The sequence below is a fragment of the Lates calcarifer genome, linkage group LG1 (assembly GCF_001640805.2).
Source record: "Lates calcarifer isolate ASB-BC8 linkage group LG1, TLL_Latcal_v3, whole genome shotgun sequence".
NCBI classification, from domain to species: Eukaryota; Metazoa; Chordata; class Actinopteri; family Centropomidae; genus Lates; species Lates calcarifer.
The window spans coordinates 5,650,226-5,667,459 of record NC_066833.1 but is presented as its reverse complement, the minus strand read 5'-3'; the positions used below and the strand labels follow the sequence as shown (position 1 = coordinate 5,667,459).

The following is a 17,234-nucleotide window of genomic DNA, read 5'->3' as shown; positions in this document are numbered from 1 at the left end:
CAGCAGGAAGAGGTGATCTGTATCAAGGAGGAGCCCGAAGAAGAGCAAGAGGTGACAGCCACCGTACTGTTGGACTGCCAGGTGCAGCAGGATCGTGTCTCAGAGTCAGAGGTGAGGCTAGAGATGATTATCAAATCTAGGAATGTCAGCCCTTGAGTTGAGTCCCTCTGAAAATATGAGATGGTTGCCTCAACAACTATTTTACATCAGCATTAAACAATCAGTTTAATCACAATCACAATAGTTTCTTTAGGGGAGTAGGAATTTGACCGTAGTGCAACCACAGTGCTACCCTTTGACCATAACCACAGGACAGAATGAGTTCTGATTTAGGATAGAAAGGTCTGAAAAGTCAGGAAAGCTAAACTAAATGAATTTAAAAATACCTCATCTCATCATAAGAGAACTCCTGGTATGCACTAAATATCATACATTGTCCAAAACACTGTGGGAAGAGAATGAATGTTTTTGTTTGCTCCTTCAGGCTCAAAGTTCAGTGACAGAGTGGTCAGGACTTCAAGCAAGCCAGAAAACTCACGCTGCAACCTTCAGCTCAGCTGGACCAGGCACCTGTGAGTAGATCTGTATGTGTGAATGTGAACAGATGAGCACATGTGTCTGAAGTTATTATGCATGGCCAGGGCAAGGAGCTGAGTTTACTTCCCCCAGCCAAAAATCAGTATGGATAACTGCTATGCTAACCTGTAATTTGTACGTAGTTTCATTTGTCAAAAAAGCCCCTCATTCCTTTCTATGTGTCTGCTCTCAGACCTGATGCTTCAGCCAGCTGCCTCCCTGCCACCGATGGTGGCCTTACCATCTGGCATCCCCTCCCGCCAAGCAATGCGGCCCTGGACTAAAGACCTCAGCCTTTATGAAGAGTACAAACTGCGCAGGAATGAGCTCCGCCGGCGAAGTCTCAACAGACGCAGAGAGCTGGAAAAAACGCTGCCTCAGCCACTGCTGGCTGATCTGGTAAGTCATCCTTAAAGTGTTCAAGGCAGACTCCCTCCCTACAAATATTCTAATGATAATAATCCATGTGATATTAAAAAACATTTAAAAGGACATGTCCTCCTGTACTTAATAAAATATGATAATGATGTTGTGTTGAAGGTGCGAGAGCGTCGAGAGAAGACCAGATTGAGAGTGGCCAGATGGAGGGCAAAAAGGAAGCTCCAGGCTTGTCTGAACCAGGCTCAGGTCAGTAATGACACTGTATGTTTTTAACACAGGGAAGATTAAATTATGTAGAGTAATACAATGCCTTTATTCACACAAGAAAGTGTCTGATTTTAGTTGATTTCACTGTAGAAAATTGAAATTTTTATGTCTAAAACTGTCTCACTCAGACCAAAAATTCCTTTTGAATTCCTATTTTAGGTTTTGTGTTTTGAATGAGGCATTCAGTGATTAATTTTAGTTCATTCTGTGCAAGAGATGTTAATATGGGCTCCACACAACTTTACGTAAGTGACTGCACTTAAGCTAGTAAGTGATACCTTCACTTATATAACAGCGGCAGATCCTACTTAATATTTCATGGTCAATGCATCACCTAATTGTACAGTATCAGCTACATGGCTTAGTTTGAATAATTAACAAGTAAGCTGCTATCCGCAGACTTCACTATTACTCTCCAGTTAGGACTCACTAGAAGTCTTTCCAGTTACATTAAAGTGTCATTTACATAACAGGGTTTTCCACTATCCATCCATCTGGCTGACAGCTGGTGCTTATGGAAAACTCTGACACGGATGAGACCTTCCTGTAAAGCCTGCAATTTTTTGTCTTGCTCACTCTTAGGCTCAAAGTGGCACTACTGGTCTTTCAGAGACTGGCTTTCCAGTCAGCAGCCAGCATCAGGAGCTCAGAGCATCTTGTGGTAAGATGAGATGCTTTATAAACTGTTTTCCTGAATCATTCCCCAGTCACACAGTTTTGAATTCTGCTTGTAAAGCAGACCACTTTGGCCACATACAGTACAGAAACTCCCATTTTTGGATCACCATTCAACACATTAGGATGATGCATGTGTGTTGTGTGAGACTATGCTGATTGATATTTCGGGAAAATGAGCAGATACTATATCATATGGCGCATCCTGCATATTTAATGCACGAGGGTGAGATATATCATGATCTGGTCTTGCACAAATTTATTCAAGTGTAGACGTAGCAACTGGCTCAGTTCAGGTGGATGTGTGAGGAAAGCAAGCAGATAACCTCAAGGAGGCTAAGGAAAGTGAGGGTCAGCAGATGGTTCCACTTACCATTTCCTATGTTTTTAACCAGTAACTTGTCATCTTGTGTTTCAGCCTCCACCTCCAGTAGTCATCAAAGACAGAGCTCCATGCTGCCTCAGTCCAGCAGCTTCCTCAACAACAACATGTTAGCAGCAAACAGCATCTCTACCACTCTCCCCTTCATAACCTCCACCCCTTCCTCGTCTCTACTCTGAGAGGCCCCAGCATGGCTGCACATCAGCATACTGTGACATCAACATCATCTTCATCCTGCCCGCAGGTCAGCCTGTCTCAGCAGAATATCTCTTTAACTGATGCGGACATCTCGCAGTGCACTGAGATTTTAAGAATGTAGTTGGCACTGGAGAGGTGATGCAGCCCAGTGTTAACCTGAATGAAAAATATTTGTTCACAACCTGTTTTTCATGACAAAAACAAATGGTGATAAAATTTATTTCATTTTCGTCTGTGAATAAAAGCTAAACTATAATGTGAGCATTTTTATGCAAAATATTCAAGTAACAACAGACATTAAACCCAGACAACAAACATTATTTTAGTGGATATGTAGCAATGAGAAGAGACAGTCTGTTGTATTACTGCAGAGCAGAATGATGTGTCTGAACAAGTAAACAGTGCCTTTTCTGCAAAACTTTAAAAAGAATAATTGATTAAAAATGTATGACAAAAATAAGACCAAAATGTCTTCAGGTTTTGTTGACTAAATCAAAACCAGGTGCCAAAATTAACACCAATTCAGGCATGTTTAGTTGTTAGCTAATTGAGCTTAGTTAATTTCTTCATAGTAAATTAGCCAACGAGCTAAGTTAACTAGCACTTTATCCTTGAAACTTTTGGCCTGATTTTGCAGCTAATTTATTTGCCTTACATTGATCTTCCATTCACAACAAAATAAAAGCATAGCCTAGTACAATTTTGTTCACTCCTTTACTGAGCATAGAAGGCAGATCTTCATCAGGTCATCCCTACCCATACATTATGTACAGACAAAAAAATCAGAGCACCTTATCATTGCTGTTATATACTTGTAAGAAATATTTTACTCTCATTTTACATCAGTTACAAATCCAGTATCAGTAGGCCAAAAGTTACTGTAAACTCATACATAAAATGTAATGCATTCAAATAAAAACACTTCAGAATCCAGAATCTTAAATAAATAAATTTTCCCATACACAGGAAACATAAATTATTTAAAATCAGTACTTTGGATTTCAATGTATGTAAGTGTGTACATGTATAAACCTTCAGAAGCACTTTGCTGTATTTCTTGTGTACATGATCATGTTTAATGCATTTTACTTTGAAAATTGTTTGATTTGACTAAAATGTACTGCTATAGGGAGAATTTATCTACATGTTCTTTGAGTGCATGTGAAACTGTAAGAGAGAATGACTTGCCAGAAACATGTCAAGGCTGCTATCAAGAAAAACGTTTCATTTTGTAGTTTGGCAAACTCGCAGAGTAAACAGGAGATTGAGAATCACCAGATAAAAATCAGAAGACTTGATACCTTGTTAAGCTATAATAAATGCAACTAAAGTAAGCACTGTGTTGAACTGTTCTTTAACAGATCATATGTATTATGAGGACAAGCTGAAAGCATAGGTTCAGATTTTTTAAAAATCTCTATCATGGCAACACTCAGGTAACTATACAGCATGTTGAAAAAGTTACTGGTCGCCGTAATCATCAGTTCTCTTTACAAGGGCTCGAAAGCAACTCCTTTGTGATGGGGGACAGAATCCACAGTCCTCGTCTTATGTAAAAATTGGTACTGTGGTTCATCTGAAGCAGTAGGTGCAAGCCAAATCAAAGTCACATTGTCATGGTGGTAGACATGTGCAGGTTTTTTTAACACTATTTAGTCTTGGCTATGTATCCATCTGTGGTGGCTCAGCAAAGAAACATGGTCAAAGAGGAGATTTTGTAATAAAAAAGTCAGGAATCTATATTAGCTTTGACTGAACGAAATCCATTTTTGTATGGAACAAGAACAGTGTACTGTGAAGTGGCACAGCAAGGGGATATTTTCACAGCTAGTATTGAGAGATGACTACAGTGATCAATAACTCTTTGAGACTTGAAAAAAATCCATGCATTCCACTGCTGGAGACAGTTCTTGGTGAGTAAAGGAATGAAGTTTGATGGTAAACTTGCAACATAGGATTTTTCTTATTGTAAACAGTTCGCTATGGCTCTCAGATATTTATTCAAACAAGATCAAAAAGCTATAATGGATGCATGGGATTTACAACATCTAAAAGCCAATCATCATTTTTAACAGATGTTAAGAATTGCATTGTGGATGTAGTCTAGGGGCGTGGATTTACTATCCTATTAGAGATGGCTCCTGGCAGTGTGTAGAACAGCAAGGCGAGGAACAGCAGCGTGATGAGCAGGATCAGGGCGATGATGATGTATTTCTTGTAGCTTCGCCACACCAGATGGAAGAAACACTTGAATGGATTGACAAACCATGAGAAGGAGGTGTCTGGACGGCTGTGAGAGAGAGACAGTGACAGTTTTTTAACATCTTAAGTCATCTGGGTTTTGTCCTGTTATAAAAGTGAGAAAGATGGCAACTACACTATTAGATCAAGACTTATATGATGCTGTGTACACATTAAATACACACATACAATGCGCAAGTAGGACTTGGCCAAAGTTGTTTATAAACACCTTCCACCATGGTAGTTTGAGGGCCTGTTCGGAGCCAGTTCCTAATCTTGTTTTGAACTGGCTCCCGGCCAGGAAAACTGGTTCGTGAGTGGCACCAATGCTTTGCTGGTCTGGAGCTAAGAACCGCTAACATCAGCGGCTCATAACCACTGAACTATAAATGTACATAAGTAACTAGTTATCTTAGCATAAAGACTGGAAACGGGAAACCAGCTAGCCTGGCTCTCTCCAAAATTTTGCTCACTAATCAATATTTAATGTCTTGTTTGCTCAGTCCGTACAGAAATTTAAGTGTAAAAATAATTTGTAGTTACATGGGGGGGGTTACATTAGGGAGGTTCTTAGCTGTAGCAGTAACTGTCTCAAGTATTGTCACCGTGAGGTTGTTGGACAACCATCAAAAACTCCAGTGAAGTCTCTCCATCAGCCAAGAAACAATATTTAACAACAGATCGCCATTTTTATGCTTTGGTTTTTGTACAGATTAAAGAAATGAGATATATTGTGTTCATTGGTGAGCTTTAGATGTGCTGGTAGGAGAATCTTTTGACTTGATAAGAAAGCAATAAGTGAATTATTCCTTTATCCTTCAGGACTGATTTGAAGCTAATTATAGACAATTTGGCATTAGCGTTAGCCGATAATTATAACAAGAAATTAAAATAATGGAAAGCCAAAGATAAATAAATACATGCGCACATAGTGAAATCTGATTCAGACACACTCTCCATACTCCACCCTCAATAACTAAATTTGAGGGATCCAAAATCCAAGTCAGGCTCTACTACAGACATGATATAGTTCTTCTTATCTTAACCACTGCCAAAAATACAAATAATCTAATAAACTTTCCAAAATACTTAAGTATTAATTTAAAATCTGCCTAAAGGTAAGGTGGTCTTGCACTTGTTTTAAGAGGATAACCACCAGAATGCTCATCTGGCTGCTCTTACTTTGGTTTTGGAAGTGGCTCTGGCTCCTTACGGGCTCGGCCAACAGGATTTTTCTCGGCCTCCTCAGCCGTCACGAGATGGAACTCAGCCTCCACTTTCCCCTGATGGATTGAAAGGAAAGTCTGTCAGTCAAAGTCTCAGCAAGTGCTGAAGCTGTCAGTCTGTGTGACTTGATGATGTACCGTCAGCTCTCCAGATTTGCTGAAGGGCCACCAGCCTCTTGCTCTCTTCTGCTGGAAGATGGAGATTTTCTCTGTCCCGTCCGTCAACATGTCCACTTTACATGACTTGGCTGACTTTGCCCCACGAGGGAAGCCATGCAGGTCTAACTCCACAGTGCCTACATGCACACACACACAAACACACACTTAATCAGTCAAATATACAAATAGGGAAATACAGATACACATGGAAAAGTATTAACGCACACACACACTCTCACCTAGGAAATCGTCAGAGGAGAGCGTCTCAAAGTCCCAGACCTGCAGAATGAGAATGGCAGGAAGCTTCTGCTCCGTTTTATCCAAAGAGAAAATGCTCTCTCTCTTCTTCACCACTATCACCTGTGATATAGAGAGGAGAGTATAAGCAGGTGTGATTTATTTCACTTATATCTTTATCTATTAAGAATGTTTTCATCAAAAGTATATATGTATATTGTTTTGCTCTGCCAAAAAACCTGAGCTGCTAGGCATTCTGGATCATGTTCACATTGGTGCAGCAGGTTTGAACCTGCATTTATTTATCCATCAGTACCTTCTCAGCAGGCATGTAGCTGAAGGGGAAGACAAAGCGCCAGTTGAAGTTTCCCTCTCCAGTCAGAGAGTTGTAGTGCACATCAGTCTCCTGTTTATCATCCTCTAAGCCTTTCAGCCAACTACAGAGACAGAGAAAGACTAACTATTTTAAACAGAGATGTTTCACACATATGGATGTAATTCTTTGGAGTAGGCTAAAAGGCGACATCTTGTGGTAGGAGTTTGTGTTGCATATGTTCATACTACATTCTGTATTAATATTGTTTCTTCAATGTAATTTAAGCCATGACAAATATGACTGTTTGTTGTTATTTTCTGTTGGTATTTCAGGTGTACATAATGACCTTTGCTGATACTTGACAATGTGTACTGAGCAGGACATTTTACAATTGGAAAATAAAGTTGCTAATGCCCTCTGGTGGACAAACTAACGGCAACACTGTCTCTGAACATATTTTTGGCATTGCTGTCATGAAATTTCTTCAGCCAACACATACATCAATACTGTTATATCTGTGATAAGCTACTATTGGTAGAAATATCAGCCTGTTGTATTGGCTGATGTCGCATTGTGAGAAAAAAAACAGAAAAAAGAAAATGAGGCTGATATTGTGACATAAAAAAACTCAAATAAAAAATGTCAGCCCTACAAATGGACTGGGATATTTAAAAAAAAACTTCTACTTTTGTATTCTACTATTATTTTCCATTCTGTACCAAAATTGCATTCTCTTGGGAAACTTGCATTCACCTAAAAAATATGTTCTAAGACTTTTTAACATGAAAATGCATCAGTAAACAGGGTCAGATATGCACTAGAGGAGGCATAAGTTAAACTTTTCCTGGACAAAGAAATTTATGTTCAGTATCACCATATCATCACTTTGTTGTTACCCCTTGATGTAGATATCACTGGACTGCTGACCAGTCAGGAAGTTACTGTCCTCCAGAATCACATCTTCTGTGTTCCAGATGATGATTCGCAGCTCGTACCTAAACACACACAGTTGAGTGTTGGCTGCCCTTTGCAAAAAACAAACAAAAAATGTTTTAATCATGAGAGACAGACAATTCTCACCCTTTTGGTTTTCGAGGTGAAATGTCCACTGAAGGTCCAGGATGAGGCAAGTCCATGGGAAACATGTCGACCCACATCTGTAGCTGACCCTACACACACACACACACGCACACACACAGAAGAAACATCAAGAATTGTTTGCTATCTTATATTAGCTGCTCGTCTTCATCCTTGAGGGATATGTACACTTGAACATCTTGAAAGGCCACTGCTGAGTATCAGTACTGACTGGGCAGAATTTGATCTTAGTGATATACTGTAAATGCAGCAGAAAATTGAGGAAATAATGTTCCACTAAACAAAGTGTAAGTTGTGGTGTAGACGTGCACCATCAGCAACAACAAGTACACCTCAGGTTTTTACCTTCAGGATAATGCTGTCTTATATTCATAGTTTATTGGTAGAAATTGCTGTTATTTAGGATGAATACATGTGTCGTATAAAATAAGTGTCACACATTTTCTGATGATTCCGGTGATTGTTAATGTACAAAATGTATTTTACATATATATGTATAGATTTTTTAATAACATAATTTTTGCTGTCAGTATAAGTACAAGCCAATAAAAGTCCTGTAATGTATAATCAGCAGTTTCTATTCCAAATAAAAGTATTTTTTGTTAGATATTTGTTGAAGCTTTTATTCCGAAGGATTTGGGCTCAACGTTTGAAGACATATCCACGGTTTTAAAACAATTTTTCAGCCTGTTAAAAATGATGATGAGTTTATGAAAATAGTTTGGGTTACAAGTGCCATGCAGAGTGCCATGTGCTTGGTTAGTTAATGTTATGGCCTACCTGGTCCATGCCGGGCCGGGCTTTGTTGTATAGAGTTCTGGTCTCGATGTGTTCTGGTACCAGCTTGCATCCAACAGCTGGAATCTCAGCCCAGCGGTGCAGGATCTTCAGAGACAAGTGCTCATAGGACTCCACTGGCTGGTCTGGAACATTTGCACACATCATTTTCATTAATGTCACACACACACACACACACAGCAGAAGGTACAAATATGAACCTTAATCATTGACCATTGTTTCATATAAAAACAGTGAGGAAGCTACTGTTAAATATCCAGTGAAAAGGTAAATGACAGCTTAAACAAGGTGGCTCACTGCAGATCTCTGCCACTTCAGGATGTAGATAATCCACATCTCATACCAGGAGTAGAGTTAAGTCTGTCCACTGTACCTTCAACCATGAAGCGAGTTTTGCCAGTGAAGATTTTGTCCGCCACGGTGATACGTCCCGGTCTGAAATGAGGACCATCCAGACCGTTGTCTTTGCACAGCTTAGACAACAGCTCTGATGGCTTCAGACAGTCTCTCCAGGCATTATAACCATCACTGACAGACCAACAGAGGGGGAGAGTGGTTAGGTTTTAATAAAAGCTTTGGATATGTTTCTCCAAACATATCAATCTTTTCTGCTTTAATTGACATTGTTTGTTCAGGTTTAAATGGCAACAGCCAGATGAAATGTAAAAAGAAAGTCAACAATCAAGCTGAAGGAGAGCAAACTCTCACACGTACAGACTGTACTCTGTAGGGAGTCCACAGGTGGCTCTGTGTTGGCTGTAGAACCGGTTCTCCAGGTCTATACGTGTCTCTCCTATCAGATCGTCCCCTCCCACCAAGTCATAGTCATAGATTAGCACCGACAGTAGAGACTCCTGCGGAAATTTAGCCTGAATCTCAAAAGATCTAGAAGAAGGAGAAGCAGCTTGAGAAGCTGTGTGACAGAAATATGGGGCTCAGCTACACTGGACATATAGTCAGTTATTTACCTTCCAAAGACAGGGTTTAGCTGTTTAGGAATGTAGTTGTCTCTGGTCTTTGATTTCATTTTTGCCAAGGCGAAGAACAATATAAGGGTCTGCCTTCCCATCAGGGTCAGCGGGGTGCAAGTTAGATGCCTGGGCAGAGAGGAGAGAACTTTTAAAAACATTTGTAAAATCGCACTAAGGCAACATTAGACACCTCAAAGACTTCAGACTTATTTAAAGACAAGGTCCAGATAGAGCATCACTCACAGAGACTATGTAAACCCGTATGAGGACTTGGACGGAGCCATTGGAAGGGATTCCTCTGCTGACTCTGAAGTGCCCAGAGTCTGCGACTTCATCCCAGTCCTCTGCCTCATCCTCTGTAAGCTTATACAAGCAGAATCGCCCCTGCAGAGAAGCATAAGCACACAATGGAATAGATCAGTTGTGAAGATATGTTAGTGGTTCCCAAGATACAATAGCATCCAAAGAGGACTTTAAATGTCTCACCTTAAATTTGCCAACGAACCTCTCATCAGTCGCCCCATCTTCCTCATTGGCTTTCCCTCTGAACAGCTCGTATGTTTTCACCCAATCATCAAATGGCCCAAAGTCTACCTCCAGCTCCCTGTCGTACAGCTGCAGAAAGCAGGAGGTTACCAGCATTACTTCACTAAACTTTTCTGTCTCTCATATATATCTCAATACCAAAATAAAATGTTATGAGTGTGTTAAGAGTGAGTTTGAAAAAAAGATATTGGGTTTGTTAAAAAAAAAAAAAACTTTCATTCTAAAAATCTGATTTGATAATAAAACTGAGTTTCTCCTGTGATCCTATTGGAATGGCGGTGTTTGTGAACTCTACCTTGAGTGTGGCTAATTTAGTGGGCAGACCAAGATTTTGCTCCAGGGTTCCTTTTCCTTTATGTTGTTTCTTCTTGTCTCCATCTGAGACTGATAAAACAAACAAAACATGAAATGAGAAATGCTGACACAAACCACCTGTTATAGTATAAAAAGTACTAACATTTGTTTGTTTCTGTCCTCTCAGGAGACTTTGCCAGAAATGCTGCAAACCTCAACATTAAAGAATACTGTGCTGATCCCTTTAGAACAGGGGTTCCCAAACTTTTCAGTCCCCAACCAACAAAATAACAGTGCCAGAAACTTACGACCCCCACTATCACTTAGGGTGGCTGAAGCATACAAACATGCACTAATAGGCCTTTCCAAACACAGGCATAATGAGAACACAAAACAACACAACAGCCTGACAACCATATAGTAATTTAATATAGGCTAGTAGCAGATCACGTCAGTCAAAGTAGTCAGTCCCAACCCCAACTTTGGGAAGCACTTCTTTAGAATAACATCATCAGGTAAAGTGGCCACTGCAGCTTTGTCCACTGCTAAAGTATCTCAAGAAGCAGAAGCTGGAGGGTAATAGTAGTAGCTGCAGGGCAGATCATGCAGTGACTGAGCCAAACATCCACTGTGTCAACAGTCTAACATCCTAAATTAGCCAAAAAAACAAAGCTGCCTACATCTGATCCACAGCTGTACCACAGAAACCAACAAGATTCAGTCAGGCCAAGCAGAAGATTTCCTCCCAGGCAGTTTTAAAAAAGTCTAATGTTAAAATGATCTGTTGCCTTTATTTACACAACTTTTTTCGGTCTTTGTCCTTACCCAAATTGTCTATTCCATCGCTGAGCAAGCTGTGGAACGGCGTAGCTGCAACACACAACAATGTGTGTGTGGGTAAGGGGCAAAGTGGGCGACCCTTTGAAAGACCAGTTTACTTACATTTTTATCTATGTCTTTCTACAAATCAGTATCAGTGGTGACATGCATCATATCATTACATTCAGTTATTGAGAGTGCTGATCTTGCTTTTTTTCTTTGGTTGCAGATTTGCATCACAGTCACATATGGTCAGGAGTGGGTCAGACACAGCCTGGAAACTCTGCTGACTCTCAACCTCCATCTGTTCTCTCCTGTTCTCTGTGAAGACCTGCGCTACACTTTAGTCTGAGTCACGTAGACATGTTAATGCATCTGATATTAGAGCATAAAATATAATTTCACTGTGAGATACTATCCTTTTTAGAATGGTTGTTTCTATATGTCAGCCTTACAATAGACTGGTGACACAACCCCCCCCCCCCCCGCCCTGTAAACAAACTTGGATATGTGTAAAAGTACCCCTTTAATGACAACAATTTATTATTTATTTTGTGATCAGTTGTATTGACATTTAAAATGAATGATCACAGAAAGGTCAGAGCTCAGTTTTGCCCAAACAAACTAAAATGCAGTGACGTCAGACCAAGGGAGACGTGATGTAACATGAGAGGAGTTCTTACCTTTTCCAAGGACCTGGGGGATTAGGGAGCCGTCCTTCTGCTTAGCCTGGAACACAAATGTGTGCAGATGATCACAATTTCCTTTTATTAATACTTCTTGTTGTATTTTTAAGCTTTTACAACAGAATTCAACAATCAGAGCTACTGTACCTCTTTCTCTACAGACGCATAGTATTTGGACCACCAGTCAATTACACTCTCTGCTGATTCGTCAGCAATAGTTCGCTTCCTCCGCTTGGTGGAACGCCCACGAGTGCTCTTTGTGCCGCTCTCCTACATTTAAAACATAGAGACATGCAAAGAATATTTAGACAGTGGTATGTGTGATCCATTCAGACTGTTACTTGTGTTTTCTATGGACACATATTTCAACCTTTTTCACCTTTTTCTTCCTGGTTTCTTGCTTCGGGGTAGGCGGGGCTGGAGGCGGGGCTGGAGGAGGGGCTTCATCCTCCACAGTGATAAGGAAATCTTGATCTGTTATTGCTACAGCAGTACTGGGCTCTCCAGGATGCTGCAAGGGTCCTAGTGGATGAGAGACAAAGCATGCCATGGCATAGACTAATGTGGATTAGTGTTCAAAGTCTGTGACTGCTCTGTCCATAATACAATGCTGACATTACAGGTGGCTGTGGCTCAGGAGGTAGAGTGGTTCCCCACCAATCAGAAGGTTGGTGGTTCCTCGGCTCCTCCAGTCCGCATGCCAAAGTATCCATGGGTAAGATATTGACCCCTGCTTTTCCCCCGATGTGTTATCGGTGTGTGAAGCTGTGAATTGGTGTACCACTGCCTTAACTAAGCTTTGTTTTGTTATGCGGTGCTTTAACATAAGTAAAGGATACATCTCCCACCACTGAAAGTCTCACAGTAACATAAACAAACTAACTGATCGAAGCTGCAGTAGATTAGCAACTCCTGTGTTCTACAAAGTAAAATTACTGTTTTTTTCCAATGGAGTCTGGTAGCGATAACGGCTGTTTCGAGTTAAACAAAAAGATCTCACCCTTTAAGAAAAAGGTCTGTCTCTGTAGGAATTTTATCTATAAAGTCACTTAAAATAACAATCTGAGCGGGTCAGTGGTTAAAACAGGCACTTTAGTGGATGCATTTTGACACTGACAATTGTCCAGTTGGCATACATTGAAGCAGCTGTCAATCATTTACACCCAAAAATGTGGGAAAATAAGTTCCTGGGTAAAAATCTCATAGTTTTTAATCCTTTAAGCTCAAAGGGTGATTAGAGGGCCCAGTGGAGTTTCTTTTACCACTGTTTTTAACTCGTGAATGTAGCTGCTGTTGACCTTATCAGATGCATCTGCATCTGTCACATCATTGCACTCATTCTCACAGATCTACTGCATGGTGAAACAATAAAATGCCTGGGCAGCTCCTCTGCGGTCAGTGACTCCAGCACATTAATATCTGTGTGCTGGCCACACACTGTTCTTACCCTCAGTGCTTTGTGGCTCTGGTGTCAATGCGGGTCCAGGGGTAAAGGTGACTTCGGGAGGCTTGTGTGTCTGTATGGGAGCCGGCAGGGCTGGAGGTGGAATGTATTTGAAGGCCTTGAGGTTGTTGATGATGTGGTTTCCAACGAGTGTGCTCCGGCCGAAGGCCCGCCAATCAACTACAGTGATACTGAGAGGAGGATGGAGGTGTTCATTCTCTGGCAACTCCTACAGGATAATAAAACAGAGTAGAAATGTTATGTTAAAGGGTTTTTTCAGGGTTCCCCATTAATTATCCAATAAATGTATTGATCTCCCAGTCTAACTCTTTATATAACAGAAGACATGGCAAAAAGTAGGTGGACACTTGAACATTATACCCATATGATTACTGAACATCTCATTCCAAAGTATTTTAATATTAATTTGCTGCCGTAACTGCCTCCACCCTTCACAAGATTGTGAAACTAGTTCTTAATAGGCCTGGCTTTGTCATGTCATTGCCAAAACTGTTGCCACAAATTCACATTTATCTAAAATATCACTGTATGAAGGGAGGTGGCGTCCACATACTTTTGTCAACATAGTATACTGTATATATCTCAAACTGCTTTGGCTTCCAGAAAGACCTGATAGATAGATAGATAGAGTTTTTTGTATTCAGGATGTTTTGACAAGGTCTGTGTTATAATAAAATGTGTTTGTCTTACCAGCTCTATGGCATCAACCAGAATGGTGAAGTTTGGGTTGGACTTGTACTTCTGAATGACGGAAGAGCGCAAAGTTTTACCTGCACACTCTATAAAGACCTAGGGAATGAGAGAATTAGTTAATTATTTAATTAGTTGAATGTCTGTTTTTCATAATCTCTGTCTTGACAGTCTAATAGTAATTGTGCTTTTGTTAAAAAGGGAAAAACAGTGTCATTTAAAATGGCATACATCGGGTAGACAAGGAATGCTTGTTTACAGTTAAAACCAACTCATCACTACGAGGGATCCCTCCTCTGTTGCACTTTCCCTGTTACGTGTTTTTTAGGTGACTGTATGTCATATGTTAGACAAATTATGAAGCCCCTTGAGGCAAATTTAGGATCTGTTATTTCGGTATATGTAAATAACATTAATACTATGTTTTAGTTCTCCAGTCAAAGGAGCACAACATAACACATATACAAAGATGTTGTACCACTAGGTAACCCAAAAAACTGATAAATAGATATGGGCCTCCATCAACAGTCGTGCTATTCCAACAGACCAAATTAGGGTCAAAGGACAGATGAAATGCACACTCGGTAGCCATAGTGATCCATTAGGTCACATCTTAAAATATGGACTCTCAAGGAATTAGAAGAATTCGGATCGGACAGAGCTTGTTCATGTCACTTGTGGTTATGTACCTGTGGGCGATCAACAGACAGGAACTGAACTTTCTTTAGCTCCCTCAGACCCCAGAATAACACCTAATGGAATGAAAAAGACAAATATAATATTGCCAGCTTTATCTTTTACACCAGACCATAAACAGTGTCATCCCGCTAATGCAGGTGGCCAGACCTCTAGCCTGTAGGTGCTGAGAACAGGTCTGATGTTGGCAGGAACCGTATAGATGCCTTCCTGTTCCTCTAACGGCGGCAGATCCTGGTCTCCAGACTCTGGGATCTACAATCATCGCAATGACACTTCATCAGTTTTATTCTGCATCCTGCATAACTGAATGGTTAGGAAACAGGAAAACTGTGTGACCGACCTGCAGCAGTTCAAATGCAGCCAACAGGTCTCCTCCTGGCTGGCTGCCGCAGTGCAGCGGGCTGTATTGTAGCATTGGAGGTGTGTAGGCCTCAGAGGACAACCGAACCTCAGGCACTGCTACTGTGGCTCCTAGATACTCTGCCTTGCCCTGCACATGGTGGGGGACATGGTGGGGGTCAAGAATTCAGAGAGTTAGCAGCAAGCAGCAGACTAACTAAAACAGTGATTAAACCATGATCTATCTATCTAAATAGCAGTTACCAGTGCGTCATCATCGTAGACCTCAATGATGATGCGTGGCGGCTCCTTTTGGATGTGCTGCAGATCTCCACTCAGCAGCAGGCGGCTCATGGGCAAACATTGATTCCATGTAGGACTGAGAGTCTGACTGATAATCTGACAATAGCATACACACACATTCACACACACAACGTGAAGACGCAAATAAACAAATCACACCTGAGGCCTGTACTACGAAGTGAGGTTACTGGCTTATCAGGGTAACTTGGTGACGTCAGGTGTAACTTACTGATTAACCTGTACTACGAAAGGTGGATAGGTTTTACCCGGGGTCTGCTGCCATGGTAATTTTCGCTGCGTCTCTAAACTGTAAACTGCTCCGAGCAGTTTATGTTCGTGATTAACTCGGTGTTACCGGTGTTACTTCTACCTAAGTACCGCCCCACAGGTGGAGCAACCAATCAATATTGGCACAACGACTAAGAGAGGCTGACTCTGCAGGACAGGGGTTGTCTAAAGACGCCTCCCCCCAAAAAAGTAGTGGATGGTAGCGGTATGTGGACTAATATATATATATATATATATATTTTTTTTTTTTTAATTTTGTCCTGAAAGACAATATAATGCGACAGGCTGTTGTAATTGTAGACTACAGACCAAAACATGCAGTATTAATGATGGAAAATATGAATGTGTAGCACTTTATGGAATGTTTCTATTTGATCCAGGTTCAGTTTCCACTGAGGCTGAAATACTATTAACATGAAGTTCATACTGAACATAACAGCTTTACATTCATACATATGCAGCCTGAGTGTTCCAGGCAGAACATCATTAACAGTAACAGCTCATTCTCAGACATGTGACCCACATGTTGACTGTAATCCAAGTATCCGAAAAATCATTACATATGTTCCGTGTCCTTACATCTCATATTACAGATCAAGAACCCAGGGAAGTCTCCCCGTCTTTGTTGGCAGCCGCAGTTTTACATTTTGTCGTTAGAGTCTCTTTAAATTACTCACAAACTGACAGAATTAACGTGCGCTGATCTGAGAGATACGGTGCACGCCGGTTTTATGCAGACGCACTAACTCTGATTAAGTTAACACCGACTCAAGTATATCTGAACCACCGTCGTAGTACCGTCTAACACAGATCGAGGCAGTCAACCCCGACTTTCCTTAATAACCCCGAGTTAAATCAGAGTAGGTTAAACTCCCTTCGCAGTACAGGCCTCTGCTTGACAGCACCAACTCAGGTCACCTGTTTGTGTCCACGAATGGAGGCACAGCTTGTAAAACATGTAAAATACTACGTCACTGTGCACTGAAGCAAATATTGGCAGTGGCAGAAGAATCTAGAGTTATGGAAATGGGATTTTGTTAAATGCTGCATGTTCTACTGCATTTATGATTGCAATGGATTACATGAAAGGCACAAACTCCACTGTACTTCTAGAATGGGTAGCAAGATCAGGAGTTAACAAACTTTTCAACCCCCCAAAGCTACCTCAAACTTCTCAATCTGCAGTTCTTGAGCTTCTGAAAACCTTTGCAGGCATGTGCAGTGTTTCCTGTGTTGCTGTAAATTGACCTGCTGCAAAAGATGCTGTCGTTAATCTGTTGTAATCACCTCAGGGGTCACGTGCGGACAAAGAAAATCGGAAGGTTGAGGACATATTTTTTATTTGCATGGTTTTATTTTAATTCAGCTATTTTTTATATAACAATTATGGGTAAAATATGCTATGTCAAATCATTTTTACATGTTATTTTTTTATTGACCCCTCGTAGGGACCCAACCCAATTTTGGGAACCACTGAGCTAGATGAATGGTATCCCACATAAGGAAAACACTCACTGTGCCAGAGATGGACATCACAAATCACCTTGCTGATTCAAATCATTTTGTTCAGTTCAAAGATT

General features: G+C 40.7%; 2 protein-coding genes across 5 annotated transcripts in view; one reads left to right on the top strand and one right to left on the bottom strand.

Annotated features, from left to right (window-relative positions):
• Nucleotides 1-3,813, top strand: part of si:ch211-67e16.4 (uncharacterized) — a 6,647-nt gene extending 2,834 nt beyond the window's left edge. For 3 of the 4 annotated variants that reach the window (XM_018660684.2, XM_018660687.2, XM_051068124.1), the window contains 6 exons: nucleotides 1-111; nucleotides 485-572; nucleotides 770-975; nucleotides 1,117-1,203; nucleotides 1,807-1,885; nucleotides 2,318-3,813. The exon at nucleotides 1-111 is cut by the window's left edge and continues 39 nt beyond it. In XM_018660684.2, the coding sequence (XP_018516200.1) occupies nucleotides 1-111; nucleotides 485-572; nucleotides 770-975; nucleotides 1,117-1,203; nucleotides 1,807-1,885; nucleotides 2,318-2,460 (714 nt within the window). In that variant the 3' untranslated portion in view covers nucleotides 2,461-3,813. The remainder of the gene's footprint in view (nucleotides 112-484; nucleotides 573-769; nucleotides 976-1,116; nucleotides 1,204-1,806; nucleotides 1,886-2,317) is intronic. The other variant, XM_018660688.2, reaches the window with a different exon arrangement.
• The window catches only part of fer1l6 (fer-1 like family member 6), a 26,498-nt gene continuing 12,438 nt past the window's right edge, over nucleotides 3,175-17,234 (bottom strand). Inside the window, 25 exon segments of the mRNA XM_018660673.2 lie at nucleotides 3,175-4,769; nucleotides 5,903-6,003; nucleotides 6,085-6,242; nucleotides 6,345-6,465; nucleotides 6,659-6,779; nucleotides 7,555-7,653; nucleotides 7,739-7,827; nucleotides 8,537-8,679; nucleotides 8,928-9,082; nucleotides 9,269-9,439; nucleotides 9,523-9,566; nucleotides 9,568-9,651; nucleotides 9,769-9,909; nucleotides 10,012-10,140; nucleotides 10,367-10,455; nucleotides 11,191-11,235; nucleotides 11,868-11,913; nucleotides 12,018-12,140; nucleotides 12,250-12,392; nucleotides 13,318-13,543; nucleotides 14,026-14,124; nucleotides 14,715-14,777; nucleotides 14,872-14,976; nucleotides 15,065-15,214; nucleotides 15,328-15,462. Coding sequence (XP_018516189.1) covers nucleotides 4,583-4,769; nucleotides 5,903-6,003; nucleotides 6,085-6,242; nucleotides 6,345-6,465; nucleotides 6,659-6,779; nucleotides 7,555-7,653; nucleotides 7,739-7,827; nucleotides 8,537-8,679; nucleotides 8,928-9,082; nucleotides 9,269-9,439; nucleotides 9,523-9,566; nucleotides 9,568-9,651; nucleotides 9,769-9,909; nucleotides 10,012-10,140; nucleotides 10,367-10,455; nucleotides 11,191-11,235; nucleotides 11,868-11,913; nucleotides 12,018-12,140; nucleotides 12,250-12,392; nucleotides 13,318-13,543; nucleotides 14,026-14,124; nucleotides 14,715-14,777; nucleotides 14,872-14,976; nucleotides 15,065-15,214; nucleotides 15,328-15,462 — 2,967 coding nt within the window. The 3' untranslated portion in view covers nucleotides 3,175-4,582.